The sequence below is a fragment of the Netta rufina genome (genome assembly GCF_964035555.1).
Source record: "Netta rufina genome assembly, chromosome: 3".
Lineage (NCBI taxonomy): Eukaryota > Metazoa > Chordata > Aves > Anseriformes > Anatidae > Netta > Netta rufina.
This window is the reverse complement of record NC_140125.1, coordinates 2,101,443-2,121,804: the sequence shown is the minus strand read 5'-3', so window position 1 is coordinate 2,121,804 and position 20,362 is coordinate 2,101,443. Positions and strand designations below refer to the sequence as shown.

The 20,362-nt window shown below is 47.5% G+C and overlaps 1 protein-coding gene across 1 annotated transcript; it reads right to left on the bottom strand.

The window, feature by feature from the left end:
* Positions 1 to 16,789: 16,789 nt before the first annotated feature.
* TOMM5 (translocase of outer mitochondrial membrane 5) lies at positions 16,790 to 17,676 on the bottom strand. The gene is made up of 2 exons (XM_084283280.1): positions 17,504 to 17,676; positions 16,790 to 17,290 (listed from the first exon to the last, which is right to left on the bottom strand). Exons 1-2 carry the CDS (start codon positions 17,622 to 17,624, stop codon positions 17,256 to 17,258), a joined length of 156 nt encoding a protein of 51 aa, XP_084139406.1. The 5' UTR covers positions 17,625 to 17,676; the 3' UTR covers positions 16,790 to 17,255.
* Positions 17,677 to 20,362: the final 2,686 nt, after the last annotated feature.

The following is a 20,362-nucleotide window of genomic DNA, read 5'->3' as shown; positions in this document are numbered from 1 at the left end:
GGGCTCAGTGCAGCCTTCCATAGGTCAGGGTTGTGGGAGTGTCAAGGTGGGTGGGGAGGGAGTGGAATGGTGCCACACTGCAAATGCTGGCAGGGCAGGGAGAGGGGTGGGTGCAGGCTGCACAGGGACATCCTCTCCTGTGCATCAGTTTCTTGCTGCTAACTTGCCTCTGCACGCTTTGTAGACTGCTGGCATGTGCATGGTGCTCAGGAGCCGACACAGTGGCACGCAGGGCTTGTCTGGGCATCTGGGTGTCTGTTGGGTAGCCATGTTACCCCCACTCACCCATTTCAGACCTTTGCACTCTACTCTGGAACCCTGAGAGAGACATTATGCCCCACACGCCTCGTGCTTCTATGCTCTCCTGAGACTTTGTGACTGCTGCTTGCACTGAACCTGCACAGCATTGCAACCACAACTGGTACTGCCCATCAATGACAAAAGCACTGTACTGCAGCACCCAGGTTTGTATGCCTGCAGTAGCATTCCCTGCAATTCCTCTGTCCAGCTACCACTGTTACTCCTTCCTCTGTCCCACTCCTCTCTTGATCTTTTTTGATGGCAGGGACCGCGCGACGGGGCTGCCGCGCTGGCTCTGGGGTGTCCCAGCAGAGGGCGGCAGGGAGTGTCTTGCCCCGCAGCACGCTGGGAGTTGTGGTCCTCAGGTTGGCAGTCGGCCACGCTAGCTTCCGTGGCACGCTGGGAGATGTAGTTCCGCCTCGCTGCTCGGCTTCCAGGCTGGGAGTGGCTCGGGGACTGAGGTCACTTGACATTTGGAATTGAATTGCACAGAATTGGAGTGTTTCCAGGGAACTGTAATACACATTAAATGTTTGTTCATTGTCTTTTGTATTATAAAAACAAGGAGTTCTGTTTGAGGAACGGGAGTTGTGAAAACTCCCTGCTGAAGTAAGGAGCTGTATAATGCTTGTCTAGACACTATGAAAATTCTTTTGCTTAATGTAACAAAAAAGAGAACCCCCTCCCCTTCTCTCCTTCTGCATCTCAGTTGCCTCTTTTGTTCAAAGACACTGCTGCAAAGCTCATGTAACCATCTCCTGGTAAGTTGCTAAACTAGTGTATCAACATCCTGCCTTCCTGTCTCACGCTGGGCCAACATGACCAAATAAAAAAAGAAGTTGAACCACAACGCGGAGGAAGACTACGGCCTTCATCTTCACGACCACCAGAGGGACAGAGACAACCCCCTAGCAACAGTGCACGCAGTCGGAGAATATACCAGGATGTGCTGCGTAATCCCAGAATTACCAAAATATAAAAAGGGACCCTGGCGGGGGTGAGGTGCGCGCCGTTGGCAGAGCCGAGACTCCCTGGCCGCCCAGCGCTGTTTTGCTTGCTGTTGCTTACTCAATAAATTCCTATTATTAATGCAATGCTCTCTGAAAATTAATTAAGGGGGCAATTTATAACAAATTTGGTGCCGTGACTCGGATGAAGGCAATCTGATTGAAAGACCTTCGGAGGGGGCGCCCCGCTGATTTCAGCGGCCTTCGCTAGGATTACTTTCATTCAAATCCTTCACCGACGAACCCTAAATTCGGCAGCAAGCAAATAAAGCTGGCAACCCCTAGTAATCTTTGTGCACGAAGACCAAACGAAGACTCAGGAGTGAGTAAGTATAGGCCGGTGATCCGTTCGGTTGGGGTTGGGTATCCTGGAGCGTGTCGCTGTGAGATGTCCAATTGCGGACGAAGCGATTGTGGACCCCTCGGTAGTGCGGTTCCCACATCCCGCGAGGGACTGGGCCACGAAAAGGGGGAAGCGATTTGTGTGTGTGTGTGAAGGCGCTCCAGAAGATGGGACAGAAGAAGAGTAAGCCTTCTGGTCCCATGGGCAGGGTAACGTCTGATGTTAGGTTACCCCGGGATTAATGATTAAAAATTGGGAGGATTCCCCTTTTAGGCGGGGAAGGAATAAAGTAAAAATGATACATTATTGTGTTGAAGTTTGGGGTGGTAAACAGATTCGAGGAGACCACCTTTACTGGCCCGTATTTGGGTCCTTTGAAGATTGGGTTTGCCAGGCCCTAAATATTTATGTAAACTCAAAAGAACCTTTTAGTTTGGAAGAAAGTGAATATGCACATTTGTGGATCAGCTCGGAAACTTGAGCCAATTTATATCCTCTAAAAGAAAAAGGAGGGAATGGGAGGCACAAGAAAAACCGAGAATTAGAGATCCCAGCCCCACAGCCTCCCTATATTCCACCACCCCCACCTGCAGCCCCTCCGACTCCCGGACTTCCTAATCCGCAACCCCGGGGAGACTCTGATAGTGACTCTGACTCTAGCGCTCAGGGACCAGTGACTAGGAATATGTGGCCGTCCCCATTAACTCTGGGGACGTCCAAGATTTTAAGAAAGAGACAGGAGGAGGGTAAGCGAGCTTTAATGGTAACTGGTATAATGTTTGAAGCTGCTGAGGAATAATTCTAACTGGAATAATAACTGCACATTGTATATTGTATATATATAAGCCCGGGCATTTTTGTTAAAGTGTTCTTTTATACATATGTTAATATGTAAATATGTAAATATAAAAACTGCCATTGAGGTGTATGTCTAAGGGAACAAAATTTGCCCAGGCATATTATCGGCGCATCAGGTTTAAATGTCCTCAGTGTAATTGTCTACAGGCAGTTAATTTACAGTGGTCTGGTTTTACTTGTGTATCTGTATATTGTGGATTTTGGAGGGATTGGGATTGTCTAGTAAAGAGCTTCTAGTAAAACGGTGGAATATTAACCACTGTAGATTACAATAGGAAAAGTTCAAAGCAAAGAAATCCGGAGGAAAAGACTCCTACGATATGTACTAACACATTGGAGGGATATAGTGGGGTGAGAGGGTATAGAGAGTAAAAGAACCCTTATCAAATATTGTAATCAGTGGTGGCCACTTTATAAACTAGAGGATGTGATTAAGGAGGTATTGGGGAGGCACTGGGGAGGCAAGGACAATCCCCAGACATGGACTGTATATCTCGAAACAAGACACTGGAACTCATGATAAGGAAGCGGCAGACGGACAGAGAAACAAACGTAAGGACTATAAATCTCAAAACTGGACATTGGAATTCATTATAAAGATACAACAAACAGAAGAATTAGCAACAACCAGCTCTTGCAATTAAGAAACATGCCAATTCAGCAGATTCCTGACCAAAGGTGAAAAGTACACTGAGGAAGACTCGGGGTCTTCCTCCCAAAGACCCCTGCCCACGTCCCAAATACCCCTGCCCACAATTCTTGGGAGGCTCTACGCAGGCGCAAGGTGCCAAAAGGCTAATTAGCATGAGAAGCGAGGGAAGGTGAGGATAGGTAATGAATATGTATAGGCACTTGTAGAATATTGATAGATTGATTGTATAAATTCAAGACTGCTTTCCGCTTTGGGTATGCACGTTAGGTGGAGAGATCCCCCGTGCATCCAGCGCTGCAATAAAGAATATACCACTTAAAGGAATTTCGGCTTCGATCTTTGAATCAGATGGAGCGGAGTGGCCCCTAAATGGAACTACTAATTATAACACCATATTACAGTCAATGTTGTTTTTGTGGAAGGAAGGAAAACAGGATGAAATGTTGTATATTGATGTCATTTCAGCATCTTGGAGGAAAAAGGTACGGAATTAAGTTGGCCCCTGACTGAGCCTTTGATGTCGGCATTAGAAAAGTAAAGGCTAGAGAAAGATAAAGGAAGTGTTAAAAGGTTTGTTGAAAGTGTTAATGGTATTCGAAGTTGAATGAGCAGGGAAAGGTGATGTAGGCATTATCTAAGTAACAGTCTAGAAGTTTTGGTATGTTTGCATATTTGCTGTGGTGTCTGTTCAGTTTCCCAAGCATCGGGGAGGGGGGAACAGCCTGCTCCACCAGGGGCCTCTCCAGCGGCCGCAGGGGGGCTTCGGCTCCAGCGCCTGGAGCGCCTCCTCCTCCTCCTTCTGCACTGACTTTGGTGTCTGTGGGGGGGTTTCTCGCTCTCCCAGCCGCTGTTGAGCAGCAGGGTTTTGTTTGTTTCTTTGTTTGTTTGTTTTCGTGGATGTGCTCTCACAGAGGCACGGACTGTGTTGCTATGGCTTGGCTCTGGGCAGCAGTGGGCCCCTTTGGGGCCAGATGAAATTGTCCCTTATCTACCACGGGGAGGTTTCTGTTTTTGTTTTGTTTTGCTTTGTTTTGTTTTTTCACGGGGGCTGCCACTGCAGTTTCCCACTCCCACACCCCTCACACCCCCCGAACCTTGCCATCAAATCCAATACACTGGGGCAGCTAAGTCATTACTGACTTGTAAAGTATCAGGGATTAAATTAACTAGTGAAACCCTAAATGTGACGGGGTAGAAGGGACCGGGATAACAGTGCCACTTTTGGGGGATACCAAGCTGAGACTAGGGGATAAAATGATCACTAGGCAATTATTGTATGTATCCAAGGCAGGGACTAACTTGTTGGGAAGGGATTTGATGATTAAGTTGGGCATTCAACTAGTAAATTGTTAGACTGGAATAACAGTGTTATTAATGGAGTGCTCTCTGGCCCTGAGAGCAAACAAACATGTATATTCACCTCTGACTGGAAAGACCCTGAAATGGGGGCGGAAGCAACAATATAGGTGGACAATTTTACCTCAGGGGTTTACAGGGCCACCTATCTATTTGGGTAAATTCTAAAAAAGATTTTGGAGCAATTACAACCTCCCAAGGAGGTATTAATGTTACAAATATGTGGATCATTTTAAGGAAAATCGATACTCCCTGATGGGAGAGAAATGCTGAATAAAGTGATAATGAGGCAAATATTAACTGTTTTACATCAGAAGAGTCATTGGGAGGTGCAAGCAATGTGTGATGTTGTTCTAAGAAAGCATGTCTGTGTAGGAATATATACTTTAGGGAAGCACACATGCAGAGGATGTACTACTATATGTCAAAGGGTAAATAAAAAGGTCTTCTGTAACCTATCTAGAGGGGGACGGGAGCCAGGGCTTTGACCTTTCCAAAGTATACAGGTAGACTTTACTGAGTTACTTGTTTGTCCTAATCGACCACGTGACTGAATGGGTGTAAAGCTTTACTGCAAGGATTAAAGCAGGCCTTAGAGATTGAGTGGGATTTTCACAGCCCCTGGCATCCCTCCTCTTCTGGAAAGGTAGAGCGAATGAATGGTGAAATTAAGAAACAACTAACAAAACTTGTGCTGGAAACTAAGGCTTTTTGGGTAAAATGCTTACCCCTTGCACTGTTAAACATATGGATGCAGCCCAGAACTGATGTAGGAATTTCTCCTTTTGAAATGCTATATGGTATGCCCTATGACTTGGAATTGCCACTTGATCACTCTCAATTCTAATTAAGACTTGGAAAGAGTCTTCTTTAACACCACGATGGGGAAGGCCCCTATGTTGTTTTGCTTACCACAGAAACAGCTATTTGAACTGCGGAGAAAGGATGGACGCATGCCAGCCGTGTGAAAGGACCAGTCCGGGAAGGTAAATGGGAGGCAGCTCCAGGCCCTGATGACTTGAAGCTGACACTAAGACGGACTTGATAAGTATTGTATATTATCTGTGTATCATGGGAAGGGGAGGAGGCCCTGTTTTGAAGGCTCCCTAGTAGGTTCCTCTGAAGAAAACTGCTGCTGCCAAGAAGAACCGATATCTTGTAGTTCGCTGCAACCGAACTGACAAGCGAGGCAGAGAAGTGAAAACGGTGGGGGACTGAGGGGCCGACAATTTAGATGGGCTCCGACCACCTCCTACGATACATGAGAGTCAGTATCATCGTTTTGGTCAGCTATGGGTCTGCGCATCCCCACCAGCCTTTTAAATGGAGCTTGATCAGATGGAAGGATCAATTCATCATCCAGCAAACAACGACAGCGGGTGCTCCCAGTTTCCACATCACATTATGTGACCTGGTGTCAGTGCAGCCATGCTTTAACCGATCAGGATTTTATTTCTGCCCAAGTTCTAACCCGGGAAAGGGGTACTGTAATTACCCAAATGTGTATTATTGTGCATACTGGGGGTGTGAAACCATTGCTACGGACTGGACCAAATTGTTCTATTAAGTATATATACTGGGGTCCTATAGCCCCAGGATCTGTCTTCTGCCCACGTATCTGGATCATAATAGGCAAACGCCTTCCATCAAGGAGTTAGGCCCGCTTTCAGGGTCAATTCAGGCTTGTGTTACCGTTCGGCCTGTCAGGGTGATCCAGCTCCTGTAAAATGATCACAATTTTATACAGGTTTAAAAAAGAGGTTTTTTATGTTATTTTCTCAGGACAACCTGATCTTAGTGTGGGAGAAGTCCGGTCGAGGCCCTCTCACTCGGCAGTAAATACCCATAGGGGTTGCCTCCCTCGGTAGACCATACACACCGCAGTGGAGGGTCCTGCCCCGGTCTTGCCTTCTCCCTTTTCTCCCTTTAGGCTTGTCCCCTTTATCTGGCATCCTTAATTCATGCAGAGCCTCATTGCCAGAATATTAGTTCTCCCTTAGCTTGAGTTTCAGTTTCCCAGGAGCGGACTCAACCCTCCAAGTTTCAGTAGTTACTGGTCCTTTTATTCTGGATGCGTGGGTCCCTTTCTGCAGTTCTCACAGCTGTTTCAGTAGTCAGTAAAACAAGGTACAGTCCCGCACATCGAGGGTTCAGTGATTCTTCCCTCCCATGGCTGCTTGTTGAAACACTTTCCTTTTTATCTTCTGACAAGTTTAATAACAGTTATCTAATTTGCTTTGCCGTATGGCCCTTTCCAGGTTCCTGTAGCAGGATTCATCTGATAGCCTTTCAGGTTGATACAGATTTGACTACAGATACCAGGGTTTTGGCATTCATCACTATCTCCACAGTTTCCCAGTTGGACAGTCACATTCATTTATGTTGCATTCCTTCAGGGGCTCATCACCCCAGTCCTTGCAGTCTCTCTGCTGGTTGCACACTTTATTGATATCTATGCATTCTCCACTTCTGCACTTGAATTTGCCAGGTCCAGAGCACTGAATAACATTGTTACATTTTGCTTCATCAGTGCCATCCAGACAGTCTCTCACACCACTGCACTGCCTTCTCCTATGGCCACAGTTCCCATCTTCACATCTGAACTGGTCTGGCCTGCAGGTCCAGGAAGGGCAGTTAATTTCATCACTTCCATCCTTACAATAAGGATCTCTGTCACATCGCCACAATTCTCTTCATCTTCTCCACTGTCACAGTCTTTTTCACCATCACATTTCCATGACACTGTTCTCATATGACACAGCTCAGCACTTTCGTCAGACCCATCTTCACAATCTGGATCCCCATCACACTGCCATCTGTTTGGCACACACTCACCACTGTTGCACACAAAGTCAGATTCAGCACACATCTTCTTCACACATCTTCTTCACACAAGCACTCTCATCACTGCCATCTGAGCAGTCTTCACATTTTACTCTAGCACCGTCGGCAGCAGTGCACAGTCAGGCGAGGGCGAGCAGCAGGCAGAGTGCCCTGCACCGTCACCTGTGTCCCTTATACTACTCCTATTACCCATGCTGTTAGTGTCAGTGGCATCCTCCTTGTACCGTTTTTGTCTTTGTCTCCCCCCTTTTCTTTTTGCCACTGGCCATTCACCACAAATGGATAAGACACATGATTACTAGTTAGGAAAGAGAGTGTAACGTCTGCTATACGGCTGCAGGCAGTGCCAGCTGCAACCTTAGGTTTGTGAAAGAGCCTGCCAGTGGTCATTTGGCAGTGTAATCTGCGTCTCTGCACTCCTGCCCTGCAATAGAGCTAAGTCGTCATTAGTAATAGCTATAACACCAATCTGGGGACTAACAGTCTTTTTTGCATTGCAAGATAAACCTTTTATAAAAAGAATGCTAGAGTGAAGCAGCACAGCCGCTGCTGCCGCTGCCTCCATGGTCACATCAGACAGGCTGCAGGGTCCTGATGTCCGCCCCTCTGCTCTGTGCCAACTCTCCTCACGGTGAGAGTCGACTGCCGGTGTCCACTGACGCCTCTGATCTCCCGTAGCAACTCGATTTCGGATGTTCCGCAATTACTTCAATTTCCCCGTGTTTTACAGCTTCTGTCAGGTCTCTCAGAGCCGTCTGTGGCTCTGCAGCGTCCCAGGGCTCTCTCCGTCCAGCGGTAGTACCTCCGTAGTTTCTCTGGTCTCCCAGCGCTGCTCCAGTCTCTCGGCGCCGCTCCGGTCTCTCGGCCTGTTCAGGTCTCAGCGAGTCCAGGTCTCGGCCTGTGCGGGCCTCATATGTTGCAGGAAGCATGTCATATCATGCTCCTGCCTTTTTCTTGTCACAGTCAAAACATTTAAGAGCAAAAATAGGATACACAAGATACACAAGATACATCGGGCCCATATATTAGGCACCACCACTCAAAACTTGGATAAAACAGCACTTCTTTTCAGTCTGTCAAGCACTTCGTTCGTCTCTGCCCGCTCCCCTTGCGGAGAGTACGGAACAACGGATCAGAACTCTGCACTCGCTTTGCAGCAACGCTGCGTCTCACTCACACAGCACAATCGCACACGGAGGCCTCCAGCACATCTCATTCATACCACAGGAATATAATTTAGAATGATAACCAACCAAATAAGTATTGTCTCTGACTGTGTTCTTCGTGAAGTGACTTGTAACACTTTGTTTCAAACCCTTACACTTACACAAATACTTTCAACACAAAATACATACAATATGCAAATATTACAATATACAAAATTTCAACACAAAATACATACACAAAAACACATACAATTATTAACACTCCAGTTAGTATCCCTCCAGCAGCTGAAAACGTACCGTTTATCTGCAGTTTCAGGAGATCTTTGCTCCTGCGGTGAGCAGCCAAGAGTGGAGTCCCCTCCGAGCAAAACGCTCCGGGTGCACCTAGGGGCGTCCACGCTGCAGCCGATCCCACAGCCGAGCAGAGTGTCTCCTGCCTGGCTCACCAAAATGACTCACAGAAAGCTGACTCCACAATCAGTAAGATTGTAAAGTAGGTATGTTTACTCAGTTCCATGCAGCACGGGGCAGGTAGTCCCACCAAAGTCGTGCACGCCTAATGTGGCAAATTGCTTTAGTAAAGAGTTACATATACATGAACATTCCTATACATATACATATTCCTAACGTGTCCCTTTGTGAACAGTCCTCCTTATCTCAGACCCCTTAATTAAAGTCTGTACCATGAGGTTGTTTTTGATCTGGTTCTCGGGGTCCGAGAGGCTCCTGTTATCTGGTGCAGCACAGGCACAAATGTAGCACATATTCATTCTTAATCAATTGCTCTCTAGTTTCTAATTCCAATGTTTCAGCTTGCTCTTTTCCGGATCCACGGGTATTCTACTATTAATGTTCAAAGCCTGACAGACCCCGTCCTCCGTGGATCAAAATACATGGGGTCTTAAGGGTTCTTTTGGTCATTCTATCATAAAATACTGGATCATTTTCAATTTACTCTTTAATTTTCTGGGGCCCCTATTGTTCCAATTTCTAATCATTATTCATAATGGACTTTTTGGTCATGTATCTGGTAATTTGCTCCCTTTCTGGTCCTTGGTCTTTGATTTTATCTGACCCATCTGGGAATTTTACTAGTGGCAATTCCCACAGCCCTTGGTTGCCCCCAGTGAGAGTGTCTTGCAGGGGGTTTAGGACCTATCACCCACCCGCATATCACTCCCTTCACCAGCCCAGCCCCCCCACAGGAGATTAGAACCGGTGAGAAAACAAAAAGACCTCCACGCTGACTTTAGAAGTCTCAGTTACACTCTCACACACACAAACACGGGCAACCACACCTTTACCCAACCAGACGGTATCTTACAAATCAGTCGTCTTCATCCAGAATCCAACTGGACGGTATCCACAAGCATCTCTGCTGTCTTTGTCTGGGATCGAACCAGACGGTATCCAAACAACTGTCGTCTTCATCCGGTTCGATTCCGGACACCGGAATCCAACCGAACGGTATCCAAACGACCCTGTCGTCTTCGTCCGGATCTTCACGCGCAGAATTACGGGCAAAAAACAGCCGGCAAGGGAGCTCAAAAAAAAATCAAATTCTTTGCTTACCTTTATTCAGGTTCAGGATGGCATTAGTCCCGATCTGACTCAAACAGGAGCCACCAAATGGTGGGGCGACTCTCCTAGATTAAATCAGAATTCAGGAACTATAGCCATCCCGGACGAGCCCCCAAATTGTTATAAATGGCTCAGGATTCAAATTAGGATTACATAAAAAAATAGGATTTATTGAAAGAATATAAAGGAATAGAGGTAAGCAAACAGCGCTGGGTGCACCGGGAGTCTCCGCTCCACCAGGACGCATACCAGTTACATCAAGCAGCTGATTTTTATGCTCCTAGACTAATACATATTCATTACTACTTCTAAAAAACTAGATTATTATAATTAGCTTCCGGGGTCCAGTCCCTCCTACTGGAGCATGCGCATCAGTCTCCTCTGGGGGTCTTTCATGCTGAAGGCTCGTAGTCTTCCTCTCCCCCTTTGTACTCCCTCGGCACCATGCCAAGTTTATAGAACATCCTCTTCAAGTCTTGTCTCCCAGCCGTCCTTCAGCTTCTTTCTCCTTCCTCTTTCTCTCTCGGCCCCCCCCAACCAGATACCAAAGATCCACATAGTATCCCATAACAGTCACTAGTTGTTATCAGTTGTTCTGAAACTCCCAGACATCAAACACAAACAGCTTTCTTATTTGACGCTTCACGAGTAATTAAAACATTCTTCCCCAGCCATTCACAGACACATCTATAGCAGTGTTAAGTAAATCTCGAAGAAGACAGGAAAAAAAAGGCTGTAACTGTTAGAAATAGAAGTCTGGAATAACAAAAGCAAACAGGTTCATAAATTTAAGACGTGATAAATTGACTAGAATGAGGGGGAGACTGGGACACACTGCATCTGTGGTTCAAGAATTAAATTGCCAGTGCAGGGCCCAGAGGCAGACAGGATTCAAACAAAATTGTTCTTTATGGACACGAATTGTTAAAACATTCCTCACAGTGCCAACCCTTAGCAGCCCTATGAGCTCAGGTAAAGCCGAGAATGATAACATAGCTGAGAATAACATATGGGGGGGTCATGAATGCCAGCTACCAATTATTAAACAAAACAAACCCAAATGTAACAAAACACTGTTGATTATGCTTTAGTATAAGGCCTTCATATTATGATGCTATCGGGGATCCTGGGGAGCCCACCCGCACAAACGAGAACAGCCCTCTACAATGCAGTTGGGGAAAAGACATAAGGGTAACACTAACACAAGTCACTGGAGGTGGTAGGTGTGTGGGCACAGTTCCTAGTGGGAAGTGTCACCTATGTAATATCACGGAGAATGGAAAACAATCAGCTGAGTGGTTAATCCCAGCCAACAATGCTAGCTGGGTTTGTTCGTCGGTGGGTGTAACTCCTTGTCTATCACTAAAACTCTTTAATGCATCTTGTGATTTTTGTATACAGGTGATAATTATACCAAGGATTCTATACCACCCTGAGGATTATATGTACACCCAGACACAGTGGAAAGTCATCATCTGGAAAAACGGGAACCATTCACGGCTCTAACTTTGGCCACCCTAGTAATCCTGGGAGGAGCTGGAGTGGGGACCAGGGTAGCTTCATTGGTTAAACAAAATCAAGGATTTACTTCCTTACGCATTGCTGTGGACGAGGACCTGACCCAAATTGAACAATCCATCTCGGCCCTGGAAAATCTATCAGGTCGCTTTCAGAGGTAGTGTTAAAAATTGTAGGGGATTAGATTTGGTATTTTTTTTTACAGCAGAGCGGGCTGTGTGCAGCCCTGCAAGAGGAATGCTGTGTGTATGCTGATCACACTGGAGTGGTAAGAGATACAATGGCAAGACCCAGGGAAGGGTTGGAAAAAAGGAAACAGGAGAATGAAGCCCGACAGAGCTGGTACGAATCTTGGTTTAATTATTCACCTTGGCTTACTACTTTATTATCAACAATAACAAGACCTTTGTTGTTATTAATAATAGCACTAACTTTTGGACCATGTATTTTTAATAAATTGATTGCGATTGTAAAGGGACGTTTAGAAGTGGCACATCTAATGCTCATAGATGCCAAATACAAGCCAATAAGGACCAACAAAGGAATCGAGGAAACATTAGTTCTTAGTAGCCAGGCATTGCAGAGATTCAATGAACAAAATGAGTAACTTAAAGAAAAAGGAGGGATTGTAATACACAATAAATGTTTGTTCATTGTCTTTTGTATTATAAAAACAAGGAGTTCCGTTTGAGGAGCGGGAGTTGCGAAAGCTCCCTGCTGAAGTAAGGAGCTGTATAATACTTGGCTAGACACTATGAAAATTCTTTTGCTTAATGTAACAAAAAAGAGAACCCCCTCCCCTTCTCTCCTTCTGCATCTCAGTTGCCTCTTGTTCAAAGACACTGCTGCAAAGTTCATGTAACCATCTCGTGATAAGTTGCTAAACTAGTGTATCAACATACATGCCTTCCTGTCTCACGCTGGGCCAACATGACCAAATAAAAAAAGAAGTTGAACCACAACGCTGAGGAAGACTACGGCCTTCATCTTCACGACCACCAGAGGGACAGAGACGACCCCCTAGCAACAGTGCGCGCAGTCGCAGAATATACCAGGATGTGCTGTGTAATCCTGGAATTACCAAGATATAAAAAGGGACCCTGGCGGGGGTGAGGTGCGCGCCGTTGGCGGACCTGAGACTCCCCGGCCGCCCAGCGCTGTTTTGCTTGCTGTTGCTTACTCAATAAATTCCTTTCTATTATTAATGCAATGCTCTCTGAAAATTAATTAAGGGGGCAACTTATAACACCAGTAGACTGGAAGCTGGCAAGTGTTGTACCAATTTTTCAAGAAGGGTAAGAAAGAAGACCCTAGCAATTAAAGGCCTGTCAGTCTCACGTCAGTGCCTGGTAAAATTATGAAGAAGATGATTCTTGAGGTTGTTGAGGCATATCCAGGGGACAATGCAGTCATTGGTCCCAGCCAACATGGGTTCATGAGGGGTAGGTCCTGCCTAACAAATCTGATTTCCTCTTATGATAAGATCTGGTTGACACATCTAGTTGACCAAGGGAAACCAGCTAATGTGATTTTTTTGAACTTCAGCAAGGCTTTTGACAGTTTCCCATAGGATCCTACTGGACAAAATGTCCAGCATACAGCTAAACAAAAACATCATGCGATGGGTGAGCAATTGGCTGACGGGCAGGGCTCAAAGGGTTGTGGTAAATGGGGCCACATCAGGCTTGTGGATGGTCACAAGTGGGGTCTGTCAAGGCTCCATTTTAGGGCCAATCCACTTCAATGTTTTTATAAATGATTTGGACTGGAAGGTGCTTTGAGCAAATTTGCCAATGACACCAAACTTGGAGGAGTTGTGGACTCTGATGAGGGTGGAAAGGCCTTGCAGAGAGACCTGGACAGATTGGAGAGCTGGGCCATCATCAACCACATGAAGTCTAACAAGAGCAAGTGCCGGGTCCTGCACCTGGGCCGGGGCAACCGTGGCTATATATACAGACTGGGCGATGAGATGCTGTAGAGCAGCCCCACAGAGAGGGATCTGAGGGTTGTGGCTGACAGCAAGTTGAATATGAGCCAGCAGCATGCCCTGGCAGCCAGGATGGCCAACCGTATCCTGGGGTGTATCAAGCACGGCATCACTAGTTGGTTGAGGGAGGTGATTGTCCCACTCTACTCTGTGCTAGTCCCGCCTCACCTCAAGCACTGTGTGCAGTTCTGGGCACCACAGTACAAAAAGTATGCAAAACTGCTGGAGAGTGTCCAGAGGAGGACGATGAAGATGGTGAAGGGACTAGAGGGGAAGATGTATGAAGAGTGTCTGAGGTCGCTTGGCCTGTTCCTCCTGGAGAAGAGGAGGCTGTGGGGGGACCTCGTCACAGCATACAACTTCCTAGCGAGGGGGAGTGCAGAGGCAGGCACTCACCTATTCTCTGTAATCACCAGTGGTAGGACCTGTGGCAATGGTGTCAAGTTAAGCAGGGGAAGTTTAGGCTGGACATCAGGAAGAGGTTCTTCACCGAGAGGGTGGTCACACACTGGAACAGGCTCCCCAGGGAACTAGTCACTGCACCAAGCCTGTCAGAATTTAAGAAGCGATTGGACTGTGCTCTTAGTCACATGGTCTAAACTTTCAGGTAGACCTGTGCGGTGCCAGGAGTTGGACTTGATGATCCTTATGGGTCTCTTCCAACTCGGGGTATTCTATGATTCTAATTTTGACAGTCTCTTTTCATGTTTAAACATCAGAAATTGCAAATCACCTAGTTCTGGTTCACAAGAATGTGAGCTTCCCTGGCAGCTGAGTTGAAAGCCCAAGCTATTTCTGCCAGTAGATGATTTCACACCCCGCCCGCCTGCACAAAGACAGCTTGCCTGGTGCATCAGCCATAACACGGGGAGAATGCTAGCCATGCCAGGTAGCCACATCACCTCTAGGTAAGTGTTTAGTTTCTTCCAGCTCCTGTGCTCATTCCGTTACCGAAGAAAATTCACAATGTCACGGGGGCCTGGCCATATCTATCCCATGAACTGAATAAAGTGCCCACTCCTGGCACCACTTGGAGAAAGGTATGAGTAGGAACTTGTACAGGAAGACCACTTCAAGCATTTTAAAGCAGACATGGCTCTGCATTCCCACGCTTAGGTTCTCTATTGTCATACTGCATTTCAGGTAACTTAGTTCACTATCTGTTTCCTTGCTGATAGCAATGTAGGGACAGCTTCTTCCAACACTTCTTAAGTTTGGAGTACCCATCTGCCACCTGTTGGGGGTGGGTCTTGTCCTCATCTCTCTGAAGGGTCTCATGAATGCCAGCATTTTTCTCACATTAGTTTAAGACAATGGACTATGTCAGAGTGCCTTATGAAGTACTGTGAATGAGAGAGGGCCTTAGAATCATACCATAGAACGGCTTGGGTTGACAGGGACCATAGACTATCCAATTCAAATCCCCCTGCCATAGGCGGGGATGCCACCCACTAGATCAGGCTGCTCAGGGCCTTGTCCAACCTGGTTGTGAACACCTCCAGGCATGGGGCATCCACAGGTTCCTTCTCTGGCCAACCTGTTCCGGTGCCTCACCATGCTTACAGTGATGAATTTCCTCCTAACCCCTAATCTAAGTCTCCCCTCTCTTAGTTTAAAAAAGGGTCCTCTTTTCCATCCTTTTTAAAAATGGGAGTGATGTTTCCCTTTTTCCTGTCACCAGCTACTTCACCTGACTGCCAAGACTTTTCAGGTAGGATGGAGAGAGGCTTGGCAACGACATCAGCCATTTCCCTCAGGATCCTGAGATGCATGTCATCAGGCCCAACAGACTTCATAGAATCATAGAATCTTAGAATATTTGAGTTAGAAGGGACCCACAAGGATCAAGTCCAACTCCTGGCTCCCCAAAGAGCCACTCAAAATAATAATAAAATAGTGAAATAATAATAATATAAGATCAGATCATGCACCTGAGAGCACTGTCCAAGCGCTTCTTCAATTCTGTCAGGCTTGGTGCTGTGACCACTTCCCTGGGGAGCTTGTTCTAGTGCGTGACCACCCTCTCGGTGAACACTGACATTCCCTCAGGTCTTGTTGCTGGTCACCAGAGCAGAGACCAGTGCTTGCCTCTCCTCTCCCCTTGTGAGAAAGCTGCAGACCACAATGAGGTCTCCTGCTGTCTCCTCCAGGCTGAACAATCCAAGTGACTTATCTGCTTCTCCTACATCTTCCCCACTAGACCCTTCTCCATCTTTATTGCCCTACTTTGGACACTGTCCAACAGTTTTATGTCTTTCTTCCTTATACTCTGGTGCCCAGAACTGCACACAGTACTTGAGGTGAGGCTGCACCAGCGCAGAGCAGAGTGGGACAATCCCCTCCCTTGGCCAGCAAGCGATGATGTGCTTGATGCACCCCAGGGTATGGTTGGCCCTCCTGGCCACCAAGGCACACTGCTGGCTCATGTTCAGCTTGCTGTCAACCAAAAACCCCAGATCACTTTCTGCAGGGCTGCTCTCCAGCCTCTCATCCCCCACTCTACGTATAACCAGGGTTGCCCCTTCCCAGGTACAGGATCTGGCACTTGCTCTTGTTAAACTTCATACTGTTGGTGATTGTCCAGTTCTCTTAATTTGTCCAGATCTCTCTCCAAGGCCTCACCACCCTTGACAGAGTCAACAACTCCATCCAGTTTGGAATCATTTGTGAACTTGCTCAAAAATCCTTCAAGTCCTTCATCCAGATCGTTTATGAAAACACTGAAGAGGACTGGTCCTAAAATGGAGCCCTGTGGAACCCCACTAGTGATAGATCACCAGCCTGATGTAACCCCATTTACAAGAGCCCTCTGGGTCTCACCTGTCAGCCAATTGTTCACCCATCTTACTATGATTTTATCTAACTGTTCTCTGGTCATTTTGTCCAGACAAGTTCTGTGAGACAGTATCGAATGCTTTAGTGAAATCCAGAGAGACTACATCAGCTGGCTTCCTTGGGTCAGATAGCTGGACTTTTCAAATAGGATGGAGAGAGGCTTGGCATCTGCATCAGCTTGTTCTATCAGGACCTTGGGATGCACATCATCAACCCCCCAGACTTGTACCTGTTCAGTTTGATCAGGTGGTATCAATCCTTCTTTTTGCTTACTATGGGAGTGACTTTGCTCCCCCTGGGAGACTTTATAAATAAATCAGTACCAGAGTTGTTCATTAATTGATAGGACTGCTCTTCCATTTATTTAAAATCAACTTTCTGACTTGGATTAACAACCTAATTTCTCATACAGACAGGTTCAGTAATATTAATAGCTATGCGGCAATTTAGAGGCAGATGCATAACAAAGCAACGTCCTAGCACTTTATACAAAAAGAAGACGGAGGTGTTTTTGTTGTTGTTGTTGTTGTTGTTTTTTAAACAGTACCAGAAGTATTCCATCATAACATACTGCTTCCTGTAGTACAGAGTACTCTGCGACCAGAAGTCAGCTGCAAGAAAAACAGACATCTTCCCCACACTCCCAACCACGCTATCATTTTCAGGTCAGATATGCTTAAATGTCAATTTTTAAAACCATTTAGGACTGTCTCTTGCACAGCGTTTAATTAACAACAAAGGGAAAGCAGCTACAGTTCATTTAATGTTTTCAGAAGCCGCGTCTTCTTTGCAACTCGTACACTGTTCATACACCGTCCAGCTTCTTCAGGATGAAAGGAGCTGAAAAGAGAAAACAGAAGGAGCACCAACGAGCCTGCCGCGAAGCTGCAGCGCACCTCAACCACCCAGACGGGCTGCGCCTCCGCCACCCAGCTCCCTCCCCCCGACCTGGCGCCGCTCCTCTGACCGCCGAGGCCCCCGCCCGCCCGGCCCCGCCGCAGCGCGCAGCCCGCCAGCAGCAAGGCCCGGCCCGGCGCGGTGCCGCGCACTCACTGATCCGCAGCAGCGCCACGTAGATGAGGAAGTTGCGCACGGAGGCGAGGACGTCGCGGCGCATCTTCCGCCGCAGCTCCTCCGGGTCCATCTTGGGCCCCAGCCCCTCGATGCGGAACATGCCGCCGGCCCCGCGCCGCTACGGCTGCCGGGCAGGGACAGGCGGCAGCGGGGCGGGCTCCGAGCATGCGCACGGAGGGCGGCGGCGTTACCGGCCCCCTGCGGCGGGGCGGGGCGGGGCGGGGCCGCGGGGGCGGGGGCGGGGGCGGAGGGCGGCTGAGGCGGAGGGCGCGCGGGCGGCTGCCTGCTTGTGCCGGTGGGTTCCGGGGCTCATTGCATCCCTGCCGCCTGGGGAAGCTGCTCTGCCCTTAGGTGCTACCACAGGAACCCTGACTTTGGCAGAGGATAGCCGAGGAGGAGCCTTCCCAAACCACCCTACTCCGAACGGGGACTTTGCCCAGCTTGCAGGACACTCGCTTGCAGTCCCTAGTCCGAATGAATGGGCAGCCCTTCCTCATTACCGCAGCTGAAAGGCTGTCCTCCCGAGAGTTTTAGGGCAAGGCCCTAAAAGAAAGTACAACAGATCTAATCATCTGAGATCTCAAGCGCTTCTGTGGGGGAAAAGGAACTTGACAAGACACCTTGATCCTCCTTAATGAAGATGCTTTGTGCAGTGGCCCTGCACACACTGTTCTGGGGTGTTTCTCCAGGGCTGCTCCAACATCCAGGAGATGGCTCATCAGCCACCTGAAAGGACAGCACACCTTCCCTTTAGGCAAGGCAACAATAGCTTTCTCTAGCCTCTTGAGCACCTGCTAATAAGATACAGAGAAATACCAGAAACCTTCACTGCTGGAGTCAGATCAGGATGTTTATCACTGATGCATACCAAAGAGGTTTCAGAGACCCAGGGGAAGACTTGCAGAAGCACAAGGGGGAGGCAAAGTAGATAATGCTGGAGCCTTTGTGCTACCTACTATGTTGACCCTTTCGCCCCATCAAAAGGATCAATATTGATACATACACTAATGGCAGTGTTTACCTTTGTGAAAGCAAAAAGAATTTGTCTGTCTTCATCTGGCCAATAAATTTCAGTTCTGTAATCTCTCTCTATGGGCTCCGCACAGTCAGTCAGACTGTGCAAAGATACATTTTCTGCGTTTCATTAAGCCAGCCTGAAAACAAATGAATGTCAGTGCTGTTTCAAGTTGAAGGGACAGTTCCCATCCACTCTACTGATGCCTCCCCGCTTCTCAGACTTGGTTTACGGCCATGCCACCTCTCCATGTGTGTTTTGAGTCTAGGGCTGATGCATATACAATGGGCTTACATGGCAATGTTTTGGTAGTGGGAGAGGCTGCAGGGTTGGCATGGATGAGCAAAGCCCAGCAGCTGCCCCATGTCAGATCAGAGCCAGCTCCAGCCAGCTCCAAAATAGACCTGCCACTGGCCAGAGCCGAGCCAGAGAGTGATGCTGGTTGTGCCTCTGGGAGGTGTTTAAGAACAGTTAAAAAAATAAAAAATAAAAATGCTGCATTGTAGCAGCTGGAAGAGGGGACTGAGAAACTGAGAGAGAAGAAACCCTGTTGCCACCAAGATCAGTGTAGAAGGAAGGAAGGAGGTGCTCCAGACGCCCTGCAGAGAATGACCTGCAGCCTGTGGAGAAGAGACCACACAGGAGCAGGGGATCTGGGGGTAGTTGCTGCCCACGGGAGACCCATGTTGCAGCATTTTGCTCCTGAGGGATGGACCCCATGATACAGACCCATATTGGAGATGTTCCTGAAGAGCTCCCACTTCCTGTGGGAAGCCCACGTAGGATCAATTTGGGAAGGATGGCATCCCATGGGAGGGACCCCACATGGCGCATGGGCAGAGAGTGACCGTGAAGAAGTATGTGACTGGTGCTCCCTGCTCCTGATCCCTGACAGTATGGTTAGCATGACAAAGAATATGTGAAATATCCATAATATTCTAGAAAACAAGTCTAATGTGGAGTGGCTAAGGGAGCTGGCATTGTTTAGCCTGGAGAAGGGGACGCTCAGGGGAGACCTTAGTGTACTTCACAGTTCCCTTAAAGGAGGCTATGGCGAGGTGGGGATCGAGCTCTTCTCCCAAGCACCAAGTGATGAGACAAGGGGAAATGACCTCAAGTTGTGCCAGGGAAGGTCTAGGTTGGATATTAGGAATTCCTTCACTGAAAGGCTTATGCAGCATTGGAACAGGCTGCCCAGGGAAGCAGTTGAGTCACCATCCCTGGAGGTCTTCATGAAATGTGTAGATGTAGAACTTAGTAGCATAGGTTAGCATGGGTTCTGGTTCAGGGAAGCGTAACAGCACCAGGAGCACTGTCTGCCAGCAGGCTACCAGCCCTAAGGGGGTCTTAAACTGGAGCTGCTGCTGGGTGGCAAAACCTGTGGTCTCTCAGTAGACAGGGGCACCTCTGCTGTTGTCTTCTTCCTCTGAGCAGTGACTGAGTGACTCCTGTTCTTTTATGTAAATCCCGAGTCTAGGTTATGCTTGTATCTTGCACCGGTTGATAAGATTTTGACCCAATCTGCAGGGGTCCAGGTGACTGAAAAGCCTGTGTAACTAGTAATTCTACTGTAGTTCTAGAAATTCGGTGCAGCTAGGTGCTGGAAATTGTAGATAATAAAATATGTTAATTGTTAATCTCTTTATATATATATATATGTATAATTATAACCACAAACCTGTGGCCAGTCCTCATTCTGCCAAAGGTCCCTGAAGAACCTGCCCGTCCTCTGTAGTGTTGGGTGAGAGAGCAACAAAATATTCTGGACTGACCACAACCTCCATTCCCCATTCCTCTGCACTGCTTGGGCAGAGAGGTAAAAG